The 18,959-nt window shown below is 42.1% G+C and overlaps 1 protein-coding gene across 2 annotated transcripts in view; it reads left to right on the top strand.

Annotated features, from left to right (window-relative positions):
• The first annotated feature begins 7,670 nt into the window (after positions 1-7,670).
• Positions 7,671-18,959, top strand: part of RFTN2 (raftlin family member 2) — a 35,917-nt gene continuing 24,628 nt past the window's right edge. Inside the window, exons 1-5 of one of the 2 annotated variants that reach the window (XM_064158527.1) lie at positions 7,671-7,731; positions 8,209-8,355; positions 13,585-13,768; positions 15,119-15,230; positions 17,717-18,029. In XM_064158527.1, coding sequence (XP_064014597.1) covers positions 8,217-8,355; positions 13,585-13,768; positions 15,119-15,230; positions 17,717-18,029 — 748 coding nt within the window. In that variant the 5' untranslated portion in view covers positions 7,671-7,731; positions 8,209-8,216. Of the gene's footprint in view, positions 7,732-7,892; positions 8,356-13,584; positions 13,769-15,118; positions 15,231-17,716; positions 18,030-18,959 lie in introns of those variants that run through there. The other variant, XM_064158536.1, reaches the window with a different exon arrangement.

Raw genomic sequence — 18,959 nt, forward strand, 5'->3', positions numbered from 1 at the left:
GCCAGTGTCTTGATACATGCTGGGGGATTTCAACCACCCTGACATCTGCTGGAAAAGTATCACAGTGAGTTAATAGGCAGTGCAGGAAACTTCTGCAGTGTCTTTAACTTCTGAAGCCAGGTAATAGACAACCTTGCTGAAGGGGGTGCAATACTGGATTTGATGGTCACCAGCTCATCAAGGCGTGTCACAGTCGAAGGCAACAGTGATTGTGAGTGGTGGAGTTCACAGTCCTAAGGGGTACAAGTCAGGGAGCATAGCCAGGACTCTGAATTTTAGAAAAAGGAAACTGCTCTTCAGGGAGTTAGTCACTAGAATCTCTTGGGAAGCTCTTCTCGGGGGCAGTGGAGCAGAGTGGATCTGGCAGATCTTTAAGGATGCTTTCCATAAGGCCCAAGAGTTCTTGATCCTCAGGTGTAAGAAATAAGGCAAGGAAGGGGAGAGACCAGTTTAGCTGACCTGAGACCTGCTGGTCAAACTAAAGACAAGAAGGAACTTCACAGGCAGGTCAAATAGGGACAGGTATCTTGGGAAGAGTATAGGAGTGCCTGATTCTGTAGGGAGGTCAGGAAGGGCATGGCTGGAGCTGAACTTGGTGAGGGATGTGAAGAAGGGCTTCTACAGGTACATTAACCAGCAAAGGGAATTTATTGTGTGGCCCCCTGATGAGCAGGAGCAGCAAGTTAACAACATCATCTATGGAGAAGACTGAGGTTCTCAACAACATTTTTGCCTTGGTCTTCACTGGCAGCCTCTTTCTTCACACCTCCTCAGTTGAAGGACCACAAGATGAGGACCGGGGGACAAAGTTTCTTCTGTTGGAAGTGAAGGCAAGATTTGTGACCACCTGAGGAACTGAATCATGCACAGGTCTACGGGACTTGATGAGATGCATCCCAAATTTCTGATGTAGTTGGCAAGCCACATTCACCTGACTGCCAGGACTTGAAATGCCACAGAGAAGTCCCTGGAGACTGGAAGAAGGGAAGTATTGTGCCTGTTTTAAAGAGCCTAGGAACTGCCAACTCAATAGCTTCACCTCTGTGCCTGGAAAGATCATGGAACAGATCCTCGCAGAATTCAGATAAGGTACATGGAGGACAGGTTCTTTCAGACAGCCAGCATGGCTTCACCAAGGGCAAGTCCTGTCTGGCCAACCTAGTGGCTTTCTGCAATGGAGGGACTACATCAGTGGACAAGGGAAAGGGCAATGGGTGTCATATCTCTGGACTTCTGTGAAGTCTTTGACACAAGCCCTCACAGCATCCTTTTCTCTAAGCTAGAGAGCTATGAATTCAAGGGGTGGGCTGTTTGGTGGCAACAGGGCTGGTGAGGGGGCAGGACCACAGCCCTATGAGGAGCAGCTGAGGGTGCTAGTGGTGTTCAGCCTGGGGAAGAGGAGGCTCAGGGAAAATCTCATTGCTCTCTACCACTACCCAAAGGGAAGTTGTAGCCAGGTGGAGTTGGTCTCTTCTCAGGCACCTAGTGACGGAACAAGAGGATACAGTCTCAAACTGTGCCAAGGCAGGTTTAGGCTGGATGTTAGGAAGAAGTTCTTCACAGACAGAGTGATTGACATTGGAATGTGCTGCCTATGGAGGTGAAGTCACCATGCCTGGAAGTATTTAAAAGGAGACTGGATGAGACACTTAGTGCCATGGTTTAGTTAATTAGGTGGTGTTAGGTTGGACTCAATGATCTCAAAGATCTTTTTCAACCTAGTTAATTCTCTGTGTGGATAAGGAATTGGCTGGATGGTTGCAACCAGAGGGTAGGGATCAATGGTTCAATGTCCAGATCGAGACAGTTGACATGTGGAACACTGGAACAGGTTGCTCAGGGAGGTGGTGGAGGCCCCATCCCCAGAAACATTCAAGGTCAGACTTCATGGGCCTGAGAGCAGCCTGATGTAGTCTGGCATGTCTGAGCTGACTGCCAGGGGACTGGACTAGATGCCCTGTGGGAGTCCTTCCTGACCCCAGTGCATTCTGCGATTGTCTGTACAGTCCTGTATGCAGATCTTTGCAAGCTGTTAGAAAATGCTCAAATTTGTATCCTAATTACATTACTAAATATTGTTATTATAGGACAGGGTAGGTCTTGCAAGGTATCTTGGACTTTTTGAGTCCCAAAGAATTTAAAGAAGTACTGAGACTGTAACTTCAGAGCCTTGAATGGCAGTTTCATACTTTGATAAATGGTGCTCCAGGCTGCTGAGTATGTATGCTAAAGGTCAACAAAATACTGTTCATAGTATTTCTAGGTTTCTGTCAGATCAGCCAGAACCTTCAGTTTCAGTCAGGGATGTGGTGGTTGAGTTGATGACCTGTCTGCCTTAATGCTGCATTGCAGATCATAGAATCACAGAATGCTTTGGTTTGGAAGGGACCTTAAAGATCTTGGAGGTTCAAATCTCCATGCCATGAGCAGGAGCACCTTCTTCTAGGTCATGTTGCTCAAGGCCTTATCCAATCTGGCCTGGAGTACCTCCAGGGAGGGGGCATCCACAGTCTCCCTGGGCAACCTGTTCCAGTGTCTCACCACCCTCACTGTGAAGAATTTCATCCTAATCTCCAGTCTAAATCTGCTCTTTTCCAGTTCAAAGCCATTGCCCCTTTGTCCTATCACTACAAACCCTTGAAATAGATGATTTAATTACCTCAGGCTTGCTAAGTGAGGTATTGTAGATGGTACACAGCTAAAAGCTTCCTCTGTAGATCTCCCTTTGGAGACTAGTTAGCAGTTTTGTGTATTAGAAGCTCTTTATGTTAAAACTGCTTGTAATTCAGCAAGAAGTTTGGGTGATCTCTAAAAAAGTCCTGGGTTAGGAGCTAGAAGTTTAATTCAGGTTGGTTCCTCTCTACCGTTTGGGTAGTAACTTTAGTTGTAGTATTGAGGAGTAGTTGAAATATGGGGTTAGAAAAATCATTCTGTCAAGGAGAGAGCTAAGCATCAGGCTTACTTTAGCTATAGTTTTTGGGATCAGGATGTGAAAAATACTCTTTGCAGAATATTTTTGATGAAGGTTTTTTTAGCTTTTTCACTATCCTGTCCCAAGTAAAAACTTTGTTTGACTAGAGTCATGAAACAGAGGAATTAAGCCCAAAAAAGGAATTTGGAGAGGAACTGTGTTGCCAAAAAAAAAAATGCAGAAGTGCTGCAATTCAAGATGATGAATATTTAGGGTTTGTTTGGGTTTTTTTGGGGAGTTTTTATGTGCTGGCTTCGAATCTTGTAGATAGCTTCAGGTTCTGGAGAAATCTGAGGGATGTGCCCTGTTTGTAATTTGCCTCTTTATCTGTAGCTGAAAATAATGCTAGTTTTCTAATTTTTTAGGTGGTGCTTCTGTCTGCCTTTGTAACCTGCAAACATGAGTAGTTATCACCTCAAGTAGGAAACTTCAGTCCCATTTTTTACTTTAAGAGGAACTAAAAGGTACCTCTCATGTTTTTTGTTAGTTGAGCCAGTTTTGGCTCTAGTGAAATCTTCATAAATAGCAATTTATTCTTTAGGTAATTGTATAGTTTAAGGTGTTTGTATTTCTGGTTCTCACTACTTGTTAACCTCAAGAATAGGAATGGATCTTCAAAAGCTTTGCAACTTGAATGAGTGAATTTATTCCAGGTAAGCTCATCAGGTAAAATATTTTGAGTGAATAGCCCTCTCTCAAATGTGGCTGGTGTTTTCTTTCTGTTCCAGTGGTCACCTAAAAGGCTGGAATGCATGAGATGTTCTTCTCTTGCAGTCTTCAGCTAATTCTGAGTTGTGATTGAGCAGAAGTCACTTGTCATGACTGCAATATTGCTTCTCATGTGATTTTTGATAGGTTTTTAAATTTAAACTGAAATGCTGGAGGGGTGCTTGCATCTTTTTGAAGTCAGTGTAGCATTTAAACAGTGTGATTCCTTTTGCTTTTAATGTCCTAGGCCATGTCCTAATCAGAGAGGTGTCTCTAAGGAAAGATTTTTCTGTGGATCCTGGTGAAGCTGGAGCTGACTCTCAAGTGTGGATTCAGCAGCTTATAATTTTTCTTGAGTCTTGGTATCCAATAAAAAGTAAATGCTTAGGAGTAATTTCCCTGAGACTTGATTTAGCTTTTGTTTTGATACTGTGCATACATAGACAAGAGAAATCTGTGTGCTTGGACTGCTTTCATCATGTTCTTTATGCTTTATGACTCACATCAACAGGAAGCTCAGGTGACTTGAACACACTGCTTTCAGGTACTATCTTCCACTCTTTTAAAATACTAGGAGAAGCTAAGTTTCAACTGTCAGCTGTTTTATGTAGATCATGTTTGGCTTTGGAGGAGACATTCCTCTAACTAGGCTTTGTGATTTATAACACTGTTGCAAACTCAAAGTGTTGTCTTTCTAATTGCAGCAAGAGAGATGCCATCAAAAAAGGTGCCAGTGTCACTTCATTGACACCAGTGCTGTAGGCAGTGAGCCTGCCTGGGACTCCAGTAACATTGACAGCTCATCATGAAATCAGGAGCAGAGTCATATCTATTTCAGAACATAATCTGTTTCTGGCTTCAGTTGATGTCCTTGCTTTCAGTGAGTTTAGCAATGCAACAGGAAAGGCAGAAAATGTGAGCGTTTTCAGATTTCCCATGGCCTTGATAATAGGGAGCAAAGTATGCTATGAGCAGGAGGCACTGTCTGGTCAAAGCTGCTGTGCAGAATGGTTGCTATCTCTCCTGCACTGCTAGAAGACAGTGAATAGTCCAGCTGGACCCACATTCCCGTTCGAGTCCTCCTCCTTCATCACAGTCTCCCACAGCATCCTCATAGACAAGTTAGGAAGCGTGGGTTAGATGAATGGACAGTGGAACGTGTTGAAAACTGGTTGAAGGACGGAGCTCAGAGGGTTGTGGTCAGTGGCACAGAGTCTAGTTGGAGGTCTGTAACAAGTTGTGCTCCCCAGGGGTCAGTGCTGGGTCCTGTCCTAGTCAATATATCCATCAATGACTTCGATGAAGGGGCAGAGAGGGCCCTCAGCAAGTTTGCTGATGACACAAAACTGGCAGCGGGGGCTGACATACCATCAGGCTCTGCTGCCTTTCAGCATGATATAGGCTAGAAAGTTGAGCAGAGAGGGACCTCATGAAATTCAACAAGGGCAAGTTGTAGAGTCCTGCACCTGGTGAGGAATAACATCCTGCACCAGTACAGGTGAGGAGCTGACCCTCTGGACAGAGCAGTTCTGTGCAAAAAGGCCATGGAGTGCTAGCGGACAACAGGCTCAGCATGAGTGAGCAATGTGCCCTTGTGGCCAGGAAGGCCAGTGGCATCCTTGAGTGCATCAAGAAGAGTGTGGCCAGTAGGTCAAGGAAGGTTCTTCTCCCTCTCTTCACCCAGACTAGACTCAGTCAGCTCTGGGAATATAAATGAAGCTATTTATTTACAGCTAGCACAATATACAAGCAGCTATTTACAGTATATACAGTTAGAGACAGAAATATACAAGGTAAAAGGTAATACAGAAACACAACTCCCCTCCCAGAAACCTGAGTCCCCAGGAGGGGCTCTCAACTGCCCCTTCACCTTCCACCTGCCCTTCTCAACCTTACCCCAGTCCTAAGGAAGAATAGAGGTTCAGCCAAGAGGTTAAGAAGCAAAGGTAGGTTAGGCCAAATGGAAGGTGAGGTTAGGGAGTAAGTTGTAGCTCAGCCAGCAGCCCAAGCAAGAGTGAGAGAAAATGTCGAGAGTGTTATCTAATGTTTTTATTTCTTCTGCCCATACTCCTTAGAGAGACTCTGAGGAAGTAGACATCACCATTGTTTTCCTTTCACAGCCTGTAAGCTAGTTCTTCTCACCAAAACATTCTAGCCTGCTTCAAACTAGCACACGTGAGACAGAGCTTTTTGTGTTGAGGGTGATGGAGCACTGAACCAGGCTTGCCTGGGGCACATGCTGAAGGCTCTGTTTCCAGTCATTCCAACCTGCCTGGGCACTGTCCTGTGCAACCTACTCTGGCAAAAGAGATGGACTCAATCTCCAGAGGTCCCTTCCAACTCCTATCATTCTGTGTTTTAGTGTAGTTTTGTGGATCGTTTCTTCTCTGATACCAGTTTCTAGAACTTCTGTATTTAGGGGTCAGCAGACATGGACTGTTCTGTAATGTGTGTCCACTTTGCGACAGGATGCTACAGCTGTTCAGGCAAGTCCTTAAGCAGCTCCTGAATCCAGGAATCTTAAAATCTTGTTCCTCTCCTGAGTCGTTCAGGTGCTTTAATGTGTGTTTTTGTTGATGGTTTTTTTTAACTCCTGTTTAAGTATGCTGATAGTTCTTGGTGTGTTTTCTTTATTCTCATGTGGGATCTTGGGTCTCTGGTTCAATCTAGTGACTTGAATCAAGGCTACAATGGTAACAGTTGACTGACTTCTAGCTTGGAGGCTTCTAACAATTAGTCTAGGCTTAGATGTGGATAAACCCAAAATATCTTGGGTTTATACATAACAGTGTTTCTGTGTTGGTGTCTTAAGAGCTTGTTTATACTACAAAAACTCCTCAGTGAGAAGTTTGAAACACTTCTTTAGGGCCCTCATCAGGAAGAGTTCAAAACACAATATTCTGGCCTCATTTAAAATGTAGCTAGCTTCAGTTAAACCAAAATCAACTAGCTGGCAACTGGACTAGTGATGCAAAAAAGGTGTTTTGCTTAAAGTTACCTTATTTGTGCCCTGGCTTTCTATAAGCAGTTCGAGTGGAGCCGAAGGACTGTGTGGAATGAAGTAGCAGGACTGTCAAGGGTAAGCAGATGGTTTACATGTATGTCTGGTATAGCAATAATTCAGGGGTGACCTTTACTGGGGAGGGGGGGGAAAATAGCATTTGGGAGCAACTTGTGTGTAAGCAGACATGCAGAAAGCTGAGGAACTCTGCTTCTTTGGTGTGTTTGCCTGGGTTTGGATCAAGGAAGCAACACTGAGGGATTTTCTCTAGGTTTCAGCACTGGGAGATAATTTTAAAGACTCCAAGCAATAATTACAGCCCTCAGTGCCAGGCTCTGCACTCAGTGATTTTTAAATTCCTCCCAAATTAGGTAACTTTAAGGAGTGGGGGATATAGCCTACAGATTTAATATTCCTAGTAAAAGGTGTGAGAGTTTGAAGAGCCCTTCATATTATAGTAAAATGTAAGAACTTAAAGAAGAGTTGTCTTAGGAACCAGTGTTGAAAACCTGTGGCTGTACCAACAGAGGTCAGCCTGACAGAGGAAGAGAGGATGTCAGTTTTTCAATAGCCGTAAGAAATGGGGAGCAAAGTCTTGTAACTGTGTTCATGTATAACACTGAAATCTTTTCATTTGAAATGTATGTTGCAGCTGTCATTTTCAGGTGTTCCTCAAAACCCACTCGGTAAGTTCATGTTAGTGATGTGTGTTCTTAGTGATTTTTCTTGCCAAGAAATTCCTTTACTGCATGTTTTTACATTATTACAATATATTTTATACTATGTTCATGTTGCTTTTGTTTGTGTTTTGTTTTTTTCCCCCCTTTGAGAAATAGGACCCAAGCTTTGAAATCTAAAATAAGGACTAAACTACTTTTCATTTTCTCTTCTACCCTTTGAGATGCCAGAAACAATTTCCTCTTGAAGCTGACTTCCTTTCTGGAAATGATTTTCGTCTCCAACCATGTTGAGGCTTTTTTCTCATTCTTTCATTCTGACTAACTTGCTTTTTTCCCCTCTGACTTTCTGCTGCGGTGGAGAACTTCTGGAGGTAAGTAGTTACAGACAAGTTTCTCTCTTAACTTTCTTTTTCAGTTCTTCTCCCCCGTGCTGCCCCCCCTCACTCAGCCCGTCTAGAAGGACAAACAAAGCACTATTGGTGTCCTCTGCAAGAGAGCACTGATCGGGGGCTGGCTGTAAATTGACGTGGCATGGAAAATCTCTGCTAGTTCCTCGCAGCTCTAACATTGCTGTGAAATCAAGGCTGCTCTCACCAAGTTGGTAGCCTGAAATCATCTCGGGTTTACTGTTTCTAGATTAAAGAAATGAATGGAAAGTACCTTCGCTTCTTGTCTGGGGAACTGAAATTCTTCTGTGTTTGGATTTACAGCTAATAGAAAACAAAAATCAAAGGGAGTTTTTGCTACTTTTTTTTCTTTCCCTCCTGTAGTGAGAGCAACAGATTGTGCTCCACCACCCCCCCACCACCCCCCCCCAAAATCTTTTCCTGACATTTAATCGTTTGCAGATCTTGCCATGGGGTGTGGGCTGAGAAAGCTGGAAGACCCAGATGATAGCAGTCCTGGAAAAATCTTTTCTACTTTGAAGAGACCGCAAGTTGAAACAAAGACGGATTCTGCTTACGAATATCTCCTGCTGGATTTTACTTTAGAAGGTACCTTTCTTTATGTTCTATCTTTACTAATCCCAGAAAGCAGGGAAGAGGATTTCACTTACTTGTGCCTTGTTGACTTAGAGTAAATCGTAGATACTTTTATCAGGGCTAGCCAAAAGACAAGACTCTTATTTTGAAACCTAAATCATGACGGAGTTCCTCACTTACATAAAATTACAATGGGAACGACTGAAGTATTTTTAACAACCGACCCCTCCAAATTACACAACTGTCCTTGTTAAGGAAGCTGGCTAAAAGCTGTTAGGAGATTTTCCTGGTTTCCTGTGAGTCAGCTACTGCCATCCGCACTGGCTTTGAGTAATGGTTGTCTGGATTCAGTGGAGTGGCTCAGAAAAACACCCTGTGCCCGAGCCTGAATTGAGTAACAGTTTTTAAAACTGCACTCCACTTCTGAAAACAGGCTGTCATTGTCCTTGTCACTTTATGCAGAAGTAAGCCTGGTCCTTAGTCATGCACCAGGAGTAGCTTCCCCTCATGCCCACCCCAGTTTCTTGGTAGATGTTTTAATAACAATCTTACAGTTTCATCTTGCCTTTTTTCTTTTCCTTTTTTTTCCCCCAAATGTTTCTCATGTAGTTGTTGAATAGTCCAAAGCCGTGACCGAAATGAAACAAGATTTGTATGCATAGCTAGGGGCAGACACTGCTCTGTGGGATACTTCCTTCCTGAGGGTATCCCCCTCCAACAGAGCAACTCCCTGTCCCGCAAAGTTGAAAACATAGACAAGCCCAGATGGCTGCTCTCTGAGAAGAGATAGCTCAGTTTTGCAGTTGTTTTTGTGGGAACTTGAGTTTTATACCAGCCCAATCCACTAGAAATAAGTAACAGCAAAGATCTGAAGCAAATGCAGTTGCCAGAAGGGCTTTTGATAAAGGGAGAAAAGTGTAAGTTGGTGTCATTACATTCTTCAGGAACCATTTCATAAGCAAAACTTTGCCTTGCTTAGTTTGAACTCTAAAGGACTGTAATAATTCTATTGAAAATAAACCAATCTATTCACTGAAAAACTGCAAGACAGTAATAGAAGCCACATTTTACTATGTTATAGTACTTGGTATGTAGTTGTTTTTATTGTTCTGTTTGTTTATACAAAGAGTTTCTTACTGGCTTGTTCTTTTGGAAGAAGCAAAACTGAGTAAGTAGCAATGGTGACATACTGGAAATAAATCTAGGCTGCCTGAAGCATACATGGACTGCCTTCTGGTGATAGAAAGGATAATAAAACTCATCTTTTGAGGCAAAAGAGCATTTAGTGTTCTGGATGGTTTTGCTGTCCTTAAAAGCAGCAAGTTTCTGGAAATGTTGTTTAAAGGGATTGTTGTGAAGGTGATGGTTGTGAGTCTTGAGGAGAAGCACATCAAACAAGTGCAAATAAAAGTGCATCTCTGTGTTCTAATACTGTCTTCGTTGCTGTGCTGATTCATTTTCTCCTGGTCAGTCTGATACTCAGAGATGCTTGGCTTCAGTGACTGACTGTGGAATCATCAATGCTAAATAACAGTGAGATGGATTTCAGGTAGTTGATTGCCTAATGTTTTTAACTGTAAGCAAGTGGATATGTAAACATGGACATCTTTCTGTTGGATGCTTCTAGCTGTGGATGGTTTTGACCTTTTTGCTACTTTTTTGTTTGAGGTCTGCTTTGTCAGAGCTAAGCTAATTAATAGAGAAAATGGTGTCTATACCAGTGCTGGAGACACTGATCTGTTTACTTAGGAAAGAGGAGGATGGGCTAAAGCACTGTGGGTAGTTGGCTGCCTTTTTCTTCTTCCCCAGTCAACTCATTCCCATACTTGTTGCTACCTGAATATCCTTTGGCTCAGTGAAACTTAGGTGAGAGCCTTCCCTCATGTTAGACCAAAGTTGACTTTCACTCTGCTGTCAAGTTGCATTCTGTCTTTGCATCGTTGAGTATCTGCTGATTTCCAGAGCAAGTTATGTCAGTTATGTCCTACATTAAGATAGAAGTATAGCAAGCAGAAAAGCATTATTTCTGTTCAGTGTGCCTGAGTCTCTGCTTCATCAGATTTATGCTGTGTGAAGTCAAAATTAGCCTGCCAGGGAGACTTTCAGGAGTCCCTGGTCATGTCCCAATCCGTGGTGTGGATCAGGTGAACCAGACCGTAGTCTAAATTCATAGGCTGGATTCCCTACATGTCTTTAACTAGTTGTACCCTAACTCCTTCCTTAGTGGCCCACAGAATACTCCTATCTCTATTGTAAAAATCAGCTTTGAGTTCCATGGAGGCTCTTTTACATCAGGAAAACTCCCAAGCAAGAAAATTACAGCCAGTCTCTTGTTTTGATGGGACTGGACAGTACAAAGGCAAGGGAGCAGTGGACTCTGAAGGTTAACTTGAAATGGCTGGCAAGGATTGTAAATTCTGCACTCTTCATCCTGGGGCATATCTCTGCTACAAAAGTGACTGTGATTGAGGTCAGTTTAACCACAAAGTAGGGATAAATACTCCTACTGGAGGAGAATTGTTTATGCCTTTTCCATAACTCTTAGTAGGGAAAAGGAGCAATATTGATATAAACCTCTAAGATGACACGCTGTGAAGTTCTTATCACTATGAATAACAGCATGAGTACTTGTGAAGGAGTTGTTTTGTCATCTTCTGTATCATGCATGCTGTCTCTGCAGCTAGCAAAGCAGCTGTAGTTCTGTTCTTTGTAGAAGTATTTTGATGACACATCATGAAGGAAATTTTCTTACTGATTTGGACAATGTGATTTTTCATTGACATGATGACCACATTGCCTGTGTTCCTGCTTCTTCATCTGGTGGACTGCAGAGTAGTTCTTTATCCAAATATATATTTAAAGTCTCCTGGATTTACTGTGGGTGGAATCCGTGGGATGGAGGTGTCACTAAAAGGACAGTATCATCCATCTATGAAAGAAAGGGCAGTGATTCACTGTCTGCTTAAAACATGAGGCAAGGTAGCACAAGAAAGTGTCACAGCCCAGTCCCTGTAGATGCAAACCACACAGTTAACAGGTTGAATTTGCTAGTTATCAGCAGTAAATCACTTAGCCATGTTAGTGAACAGCAGCTCTGGTGAGGCCACACCTCAAGTATTGTGTATTGAGTATTTATGTTCAGATTTGGGCACCTCATTACAAGAGAGATGTTGAGGTGCTGGGGCAAGTGCAGAGGAGGGCAGTGAAGCTAATGAAGGACATGGAAAATCTTACGAGGAGCAGCTAGTGTGAAAAAGAGGAAGCTGAGGGGAGACTTCACTGCTGTCTATGGCTACCTGAAAGGATGTTGTGGAGAGGCTGCTGCTGGTCTCACAGGTAAATAGTGATAGAACAAGAGGGAATGGCCTCTAGCTGTGACTGGGTAGGTTTAGACTGGACATTAGGAAACATTTTTTCATGGCAAGAGTGGTCAGGCATTGGAATGGGCTGCACAGGGAGGTGGTGGAGTCACCAGTTCTGTGTGTGTTTAGAAACTGAGTGTGGTGCTTGAGGATATGGTTTAAGGGTGAACTTTGTAGATTAGGGATAACAGTTGGACCTGGTGATCCTGCGCATCTTTTCTAACCTGAATATTTCTGTGATACTTCCTGGTAGTCCACATTTCCCATGGTACACATGACTGAGTTTTTTGGATGGCTTACCTCAGGTATTAAGACTCGGAGTGGCAAGCAAAGTAGGTCTCCATTCCTTTTTCTCTTTAGGAAAAGCTAGTATTTAAAAGCATTTGAGTGTTGTCAAGTATTTGTTTCTGGCCTGGGTTTGCTCTGGGTTTTTTTGCTTGTTTGCTTTAAAAAGCTCTCCTTAGTGTGTGTGTGTGTGTATTTATACCCACACACATCTTGGTGGTTTTTCTACATATAATACAGTTTTGGTGTTATCCCTGTTTTAGAGTGGGAAAGCAATGTAGAGAATGATGTTTTATATAGCACATCATTTGTGAACCATCAAAATTCTAATTCATAGAATGGGTTTGGGTTGGAAGGGACCTCCGAAGGTCATCCAGTCCAACCTTTTTGCAGTCAGCAAAGATATCCTCCTCTAGATCTGGTTGCTTAGAGCATTACTGAGCCTGATATTCAATACCTCAAAGGATGGGGCCTTAACTACCTCCCTGGGCAACCTGTTGCAGTGTTCCACCAGCCTCATGGTAAAGAGCTGGTTCTGGATATCCACTGTAAATATCTTCTCTGATTTCAAACTGTTGTCCCCCATCCTGTCACTGCCTTTAGAAACCGTCCCCCTACAGCCTTCTTGTAGGCCTCTTTAGGTGCTGGAAGGCTGCTATTAGGTCTCCCTCGAGCCTTCCCTTCTCCAGGCTGAGCAACCCCAGCTCCTTCAGCCTGTCCTTGTAACAGAGGTCTTAAGAGTTCATATCTGCAAGATGGCAATTTTATGCTGACATAATGACTATTCAATCACTGCCTGGATGGGTATTGATATCTTGCTTCTGCGAGCATCTACAATTCCAGTTGGAATTGAGAGGAGCAGGCAGTACTGACCATCAGACTGCCTATGGCAGAGTGTATCATTTGATAAGTGTGGAAACTTCCTTTTCTTGGTGTGGAAGCTGTCAAAAAAAAAAGGCTTGTCAGGAATTTCTCCCTTTATCCATGTGATTTCTCCTGGTAGCTGTTTAGTACCCAGCTGTTGCTTACTGGTTGGAAGTGCTTGTACATACTTGGAAGGACCCCTCTTAGAAGCTGGTGACATCCTGTAGCCTGCTTCGGAAAGCTGTGCTTTAGATTACTGGAAAAAGGAATTGGGGCTATGTTAAAATTTCATCCCACAATCCACAGGTGACCTCTAAGGGCTCCAAAATAAAGCTTGAAGAAAAACCAACCAGTATTTTTAGGCTGCAGTTCCTTGTATGGGAATTTACCTCACAGCTGGGGTCGAAGGATACTGCTTCAGTATGTTCAGGGCTTGGCTAGACAAAATAATTGTTCTAAGTGTAGACCTGTGGTGTGTGTAGATGTTCATGCAGCTCTTAAATTAGCTTGGCAAAGCTACACCTAATAGAAAGTGTTGCCAGAGTTTAAAAGTAGATCATGTTAAAATGTAAAAACGTGTGCTTCAGCTAGCTGAGTACTCTTGAATCTGCTGTAGCTCTTCAGTAAATGCCTTGGGGCAAAACCTATGGTTTAGATAGAAGGAACTCTCCCCCAGAAGTATACAGTGGATGTCCATATAATGTGCTTCTTTTCTGCTTTCAACACTTAGCTTCCTCAAATCCAGAAGTGGTCAAGATCAGTTCTGTGTTGGAGATAGCATCCAAGGTGGAAGAATATTACAGCAAAGGCTATGTTGTGGGAGCTGTTCATCCTGTCATGCTGCCCACAGGACACAGGAGGAACTTCCCTGCAAGTCACATGTATCGAGTGGTGCTTTCAAGGCTGAAATCCAGGTACTGGTGAAATTATTTGAATACCTTCAGCTTCTATTTACTTGTACTGTTTGCAAGGAAATTGCTTGACATGCATAATTTATTCTCAACTTCAGATGAGCCTCTCACAGTCAGATAACTGCTCCTTGTCTAGAAAGGTGAGCAGGTTAGTCATGTGTTTAACAGTATGCATGGTTGATTCTGCCTTAGTAAATGTCCAAAGAAAAATCCACAGTTGTTTATCGTTTATGGGAGGAAAAAATAGTTAGTTGACCCTTGAAATATAATTTTATAATAAAGTATCATCTACCTTATAACTTGCAGCAGATAAAATATTAAACTAAGCACTCTGAGATTAATCTGCTTTGAATTATCCCATGTCTGGTTTTTCATAATTTTCTGAACTTTGATGTTTTGACTTTTCCCATAAGAGTTTCATTCAGGGCAAATTACCTGAGAAGTGTGAATTACTTGGACAGAGGTACGTTATGTTTCCATTTTAAGAAGGAAATCATCATTGTGTGATTTGAGGTCATAGAAAATCTTGATTTTGATACCGAGGGAGAGAAAACTTTTTATACATGTTCCAGCTCTGTAGTCTTGTATATTACTTCCCAGTTTTCTATGCAGGTGCTATGTGTACCTGTATTGGTTTTCCTGTAGACAAATACGTCTTCTGCCGCCACTACCTGAGAGTAACCTTTTATACTTGTGTAGGTCAGTGATGTTTCATTCTAAAGCAAAGGATTGTGTGAAGGAAATGTCAGAAAAGATCCCATGGTATTATTGATATGCTCCAAATCTTCTTGTCTAACTGGCTTTGGATAAAACGTAATGAATACTACTCTCCAGCTTTTAAATGGAAGTGACAGCTTGTGGAACTCTGAAATCTGAGTGGTCTAAACATAACCTAACCCCAAGTAGTTGTCTCTGTGTTGTATTTCTAGTATATGCCTACATCATACAGTAGTGACAGCGCTGTTTTTGTTAACATGCTGCTGCTTTTCTAACTGTCTCAGTGTCTTCAGTAAAACTGAACCTGGTTTGTCTACATCTAAAGCTTCAGCTTGTGTATTCTGCAGTTTCAGAATTTGGGATTTGTTTGAACTGTTTGTCAGTAAAGCTTAGTTCCCAAGAGATGTCTATCCAATATTAATATCCTTACCCTGCCATTGTAACACACAGTACCTGCCTTTTCATGGAAGAAACAGAGCAAACCACCAAAACCTGCTAAGTTCTCCATAAAAGTATGAACAAACATTGCCAGGATTTTGTTCGTAACCGTTCCAAAAGAAAAGAATTCTGTGTGCAAGCATTTGCCCGAGTTAGCAGCAAGCTCCTGACAAAGACTGCTTTCTTCCTGTGTTCTAGCCAGAAGCATGCAGCACCCAGAGGACAAAGGCACCCCAAGCTGGTGATCGAGGAATGTCCTTTAATGTGTGAAACACTGACAAATGAGGTAGTGAAAGAACTGTTAGAAAAGGTAATGAGGAGAGGGTTTTAAAACCTCTTTTCAGATTTTTATTTCTGCTATATTTGTAAATGATACTTAGTAGTTGATTTCTCTTTTTCATGAATTCAAGTTTGATGTAAGTTTATTTATAGAAGTTACAAAGATAACTTTTTTCTTGATGCCAAAAGAGTTGTTATTTTTCACTATTTGTGTTTTCTAATGTAGGACTTGGTACTGAGCCCTGTAAAGCTTTTTGAGACTGGTTGTTTACACCACTGAAAGCAGGGCCAGGCCCAAACTCCCAGTCAGCCTTTATAAAATTGTTGTAAGATAGCTTCCTCTGAAATCAAGAGTAAAAAAAAAAATCTGAATCTTTATGTTGTCTGGGTTAAGTAAGATATTGCTAGTGAGCTTGAATGTGCTCAGTTTAAGCAAGCCTTTTATCATTCTTTACCAGAAATACAAAATATGCAGTGACTACATTAAATATTTATTTTGCACAGCTGTGGAAAATCCTGTGGAGTTAAGGGAAGCAAAACTTCCACTGGAATACCAGCTCTAGTTTGGTTCTTTTTGTGTGACTTCCTCTGTAAAGCTGAAGACTTGCTGGAACAGGAAGCTGTTGTTATTACAAGAGGCATGGTGGTATCTTCTACAGTAGTTACAAGAAGTGGAGGGAAAAGCATGTTTGTGATGGTTTGGGTGTTCCCTGCCCCCCCCAACTTTAGAAATCACCCAGACTAGACTCAGCCAGCTCTGGAAATATGAATGAAGCTTATATTTACAGCTGGCACAATATACAAGCAGATAGTTACAGTATATACAGTTATAGACAGAAATATACAAGGTAAAAAGGTAATACAGAAACACAACTCCCCTCCCAGAAACCTGAGTCCCCAGGAGGGGCTCTCAACCGCCCCTTCACCTTCCCCTTACCCCTCTCAACCTTACTCCAGTCCCAAGGAAGAATAGAGGTTTGGCCAGGGGGTTAGGAAGCAAAGTGGATGAGTCCAAAATGGAGGGTGAGGTTAGAGAGATGCAGCTCAGCCAGCAGCCCAAGTGAGAGTGATTATCTAATGTTTTTATTTCTTGTTCCTATACATCTCAGCAAGCCTGTGAGCAAAGTAGACATCACCATTGTTTTCTTTCCACAGCCTGTAATCTACTTCTTCTCACCAAAACATTCTAGCCTGCTTCAAACTAGCACAGTGTTGGAGGTTGTTAATGATCAAAACATTATCACAGAGCAGTTTACAGTGCTTGGATGGCCTGGTTTGAAGTGGTCAAGCGCTTCAGCTTTAAAATGGGATTCCAGTGCACGTCTGTGCTATGTGCACACCTCCGGATGGTTTGTGTGGCATACCAGCCAAATGTGCAGTGGCAAAAATACACTCAAGATGATCAGTGATTCAGGCTTGCAAGCAAATCTAGTGCAGAAGCAATATGTGAAAATAATTGGATTTTAAATTGCTCCCAGTGTTAAAGACGGAGCCAGCAATGTAGTAAAAGACTTTGTTGAGACATGTCTGGAACAAGTAACACTTTGTGGTGTTTCAGGGTGAAGACTGTCTTATTACCACTCTTTCTGCATGTTGCTTGTTACACTGAAAATTACTTTGGCTGTCTCAGAAGCAGCAGCTGCATATAATCAATAGTTGGGTTGCCATACACAATGGTGGTGGATGTAACACCTTTGTCTCTTATGGTGCCAAGAAGGGATTGCGGTACCATCACCTATTCAAGTGTTACTCCAGTTTAGTAGCTCATGTGAGCTGAGGGTAGTGATCATTTCCTCTCTAAATTCAGTACTTCCCAGGCAAGTTCTTTCTAGGCTGCAGTTGCTGTATTTTCTAGGAAGACTATTGCATAGGGGACCTTCTAGCACGAGACAGCAGTGGGATCACTTTCCTACTCCGCATTCCAGTGAAAAACAGTCATCTCTGCAAAACCAGACACATCCTACAGGTTGTGTTCTGAGCTGTCAGTACAGGGAAGACCCACTACAGACTGAAGGTGGAGTAAGAGATACTAATTTACTTCTAGTTCCCTCCTTTCTCTACTCCTTCACTATCCTAAAAAGAGTGAAGCTGAGTAGTCCTTAATGGAACAAGGGGATAATGAATCATGACACGGGGCAAATAGATATTTCTATACAATTAGCAGTCACTTTTTAGCATGACAAATACAGGATGTTTAGAGAAGCAAAACTACTAATCACACTACTATACTGCTTTCACAGCAACTAAAATGCTTGGGATTTGTTCTAAAAGAAGGACTTTACCAGTGTTGGCCACCTTTCTTGGCCTGAGTCCAGAAACATGCTGGAAGACTTCTACTTGTTTTGAAACGTGGGCAGTATCCAAAAACAAGCCACCCTCGTGGCTCACAGGTTTGTGTCTGTGTCTTTGAGCATCAGCAATTTACCAGGACACATATATTGAAGTTTTTAGGAAAAACGTTTCTTGGTATTCTAAAGTCACTTTGCAGATAAGTTTCTGTTTGCAATTTAATTACAGGTTAACGCAGCTGCTAAAAGCGGGAAGAGGTTTGTGGGATTTGTAACACAGTGTCTTCCACAACCTAAAGCCTGCAATGGAACTGGCACAGATGGAACTGCAGAGCTGGAATCAACGCTGGGCAGAAGGAATAGGGAACACAGAAGAAAAGATTCTGATGAGAACTATAAAAACTGGAATGAAGGGACATTGAGTGGTCACTCGTCTGAGAGTGGAATAGAGGAGGAAATGCAAGGAGAAAGCAGTCTGTTACAGGATGCAGAGTTCCAGTTTGGAAGAGAATTCAACCCTGTTAAACCACGAAAAGGAGATGGTAATAAGTGCTGCTTGTTTACTGTAGACAGAAGGTACTTTAGTGAGCTGGTGTTTTAAAATGGTGCTGGAGAAAAACAACACATTTTGTTGTATCAGATACTGGGTTTGGAAGGTGCATCTTCCCTAAATGCATTTGTGTTCCTAAGAAGAAATAATTTGCCTTCTGCTCTGTATGAGCTGTAATGATAGATTTATAGTTTTATATACAATATTCTACCTGTACTGTGAAAATTGCAGTTTGTAAGTTAAAGGAAAAGGAGAAGCCTCAAATGTAACCCCCAAAAACTGTGCACTGTCATTCTGATTTTAAATACAGTGCTGACAGGTTTTAATTTGTTTGTGTCACAAATACATGGCAGTAAAGATATCTTTTTTTTTTTTTTCAGAAAGATGCAGTTGCTTTAAAACCTTTTCCTACATACTTTAAGTTTTTACTTACTCTTAAATAATAACAAGTCTCTGGAAAACATAGTATTTTTGCTTCCCTTTTTGCCTGTCTCAAAACCTGACAACAGAGGGCTGGAGATAGAATGTTTTTAATTTGCTTCTCCCTAATTAACATAATGTATGACAAACTAATCCATCCCTAATGGATTCTTTCTGGTTAAAGTGCCTTCAAGAAGCATCCTGAAAGAGATCACTTGGATTAATGCATTGACCATGAAAGCAGAGAGGGTAATTGCTACAAAATGAACTTAGGCTAGAGAGAAGCAAGTATTTAAAAGGTTGTATAGGAAGGGAACGTGTCAGTGAAAAATGTTGGTGCCCTGTTAGAAAATATAATTGTGCAAGAATCTGAGATACTTGCCCTAGGCGAGGTTGCCTGAAACTGACTTCTGATGCTGAAGCACTAAGGCCTCCGGGTTTGCCAAGAAGGAAAAGTGAAAAGGATGAAGTAATCTAAAGCGTGAGAACTATGCCTTGTGTA

The sequence above is a fragment of the Pogoniulus pusillus genome, chromosome 2 (assembly GCF_015220805.1).
Source record: "Pogoniulus pusillus isolate bPogPus1 chromosome 2, bPogPus1.pri, whole genome shotgun sequence".
In the NCBI taxonomy this organism is placed as follows: Eukaryota; Metazoa; Chordata; class Aves; order Piciformes; family Lybiidae; genus Pogoniulus; species Pogoniulus pusillus.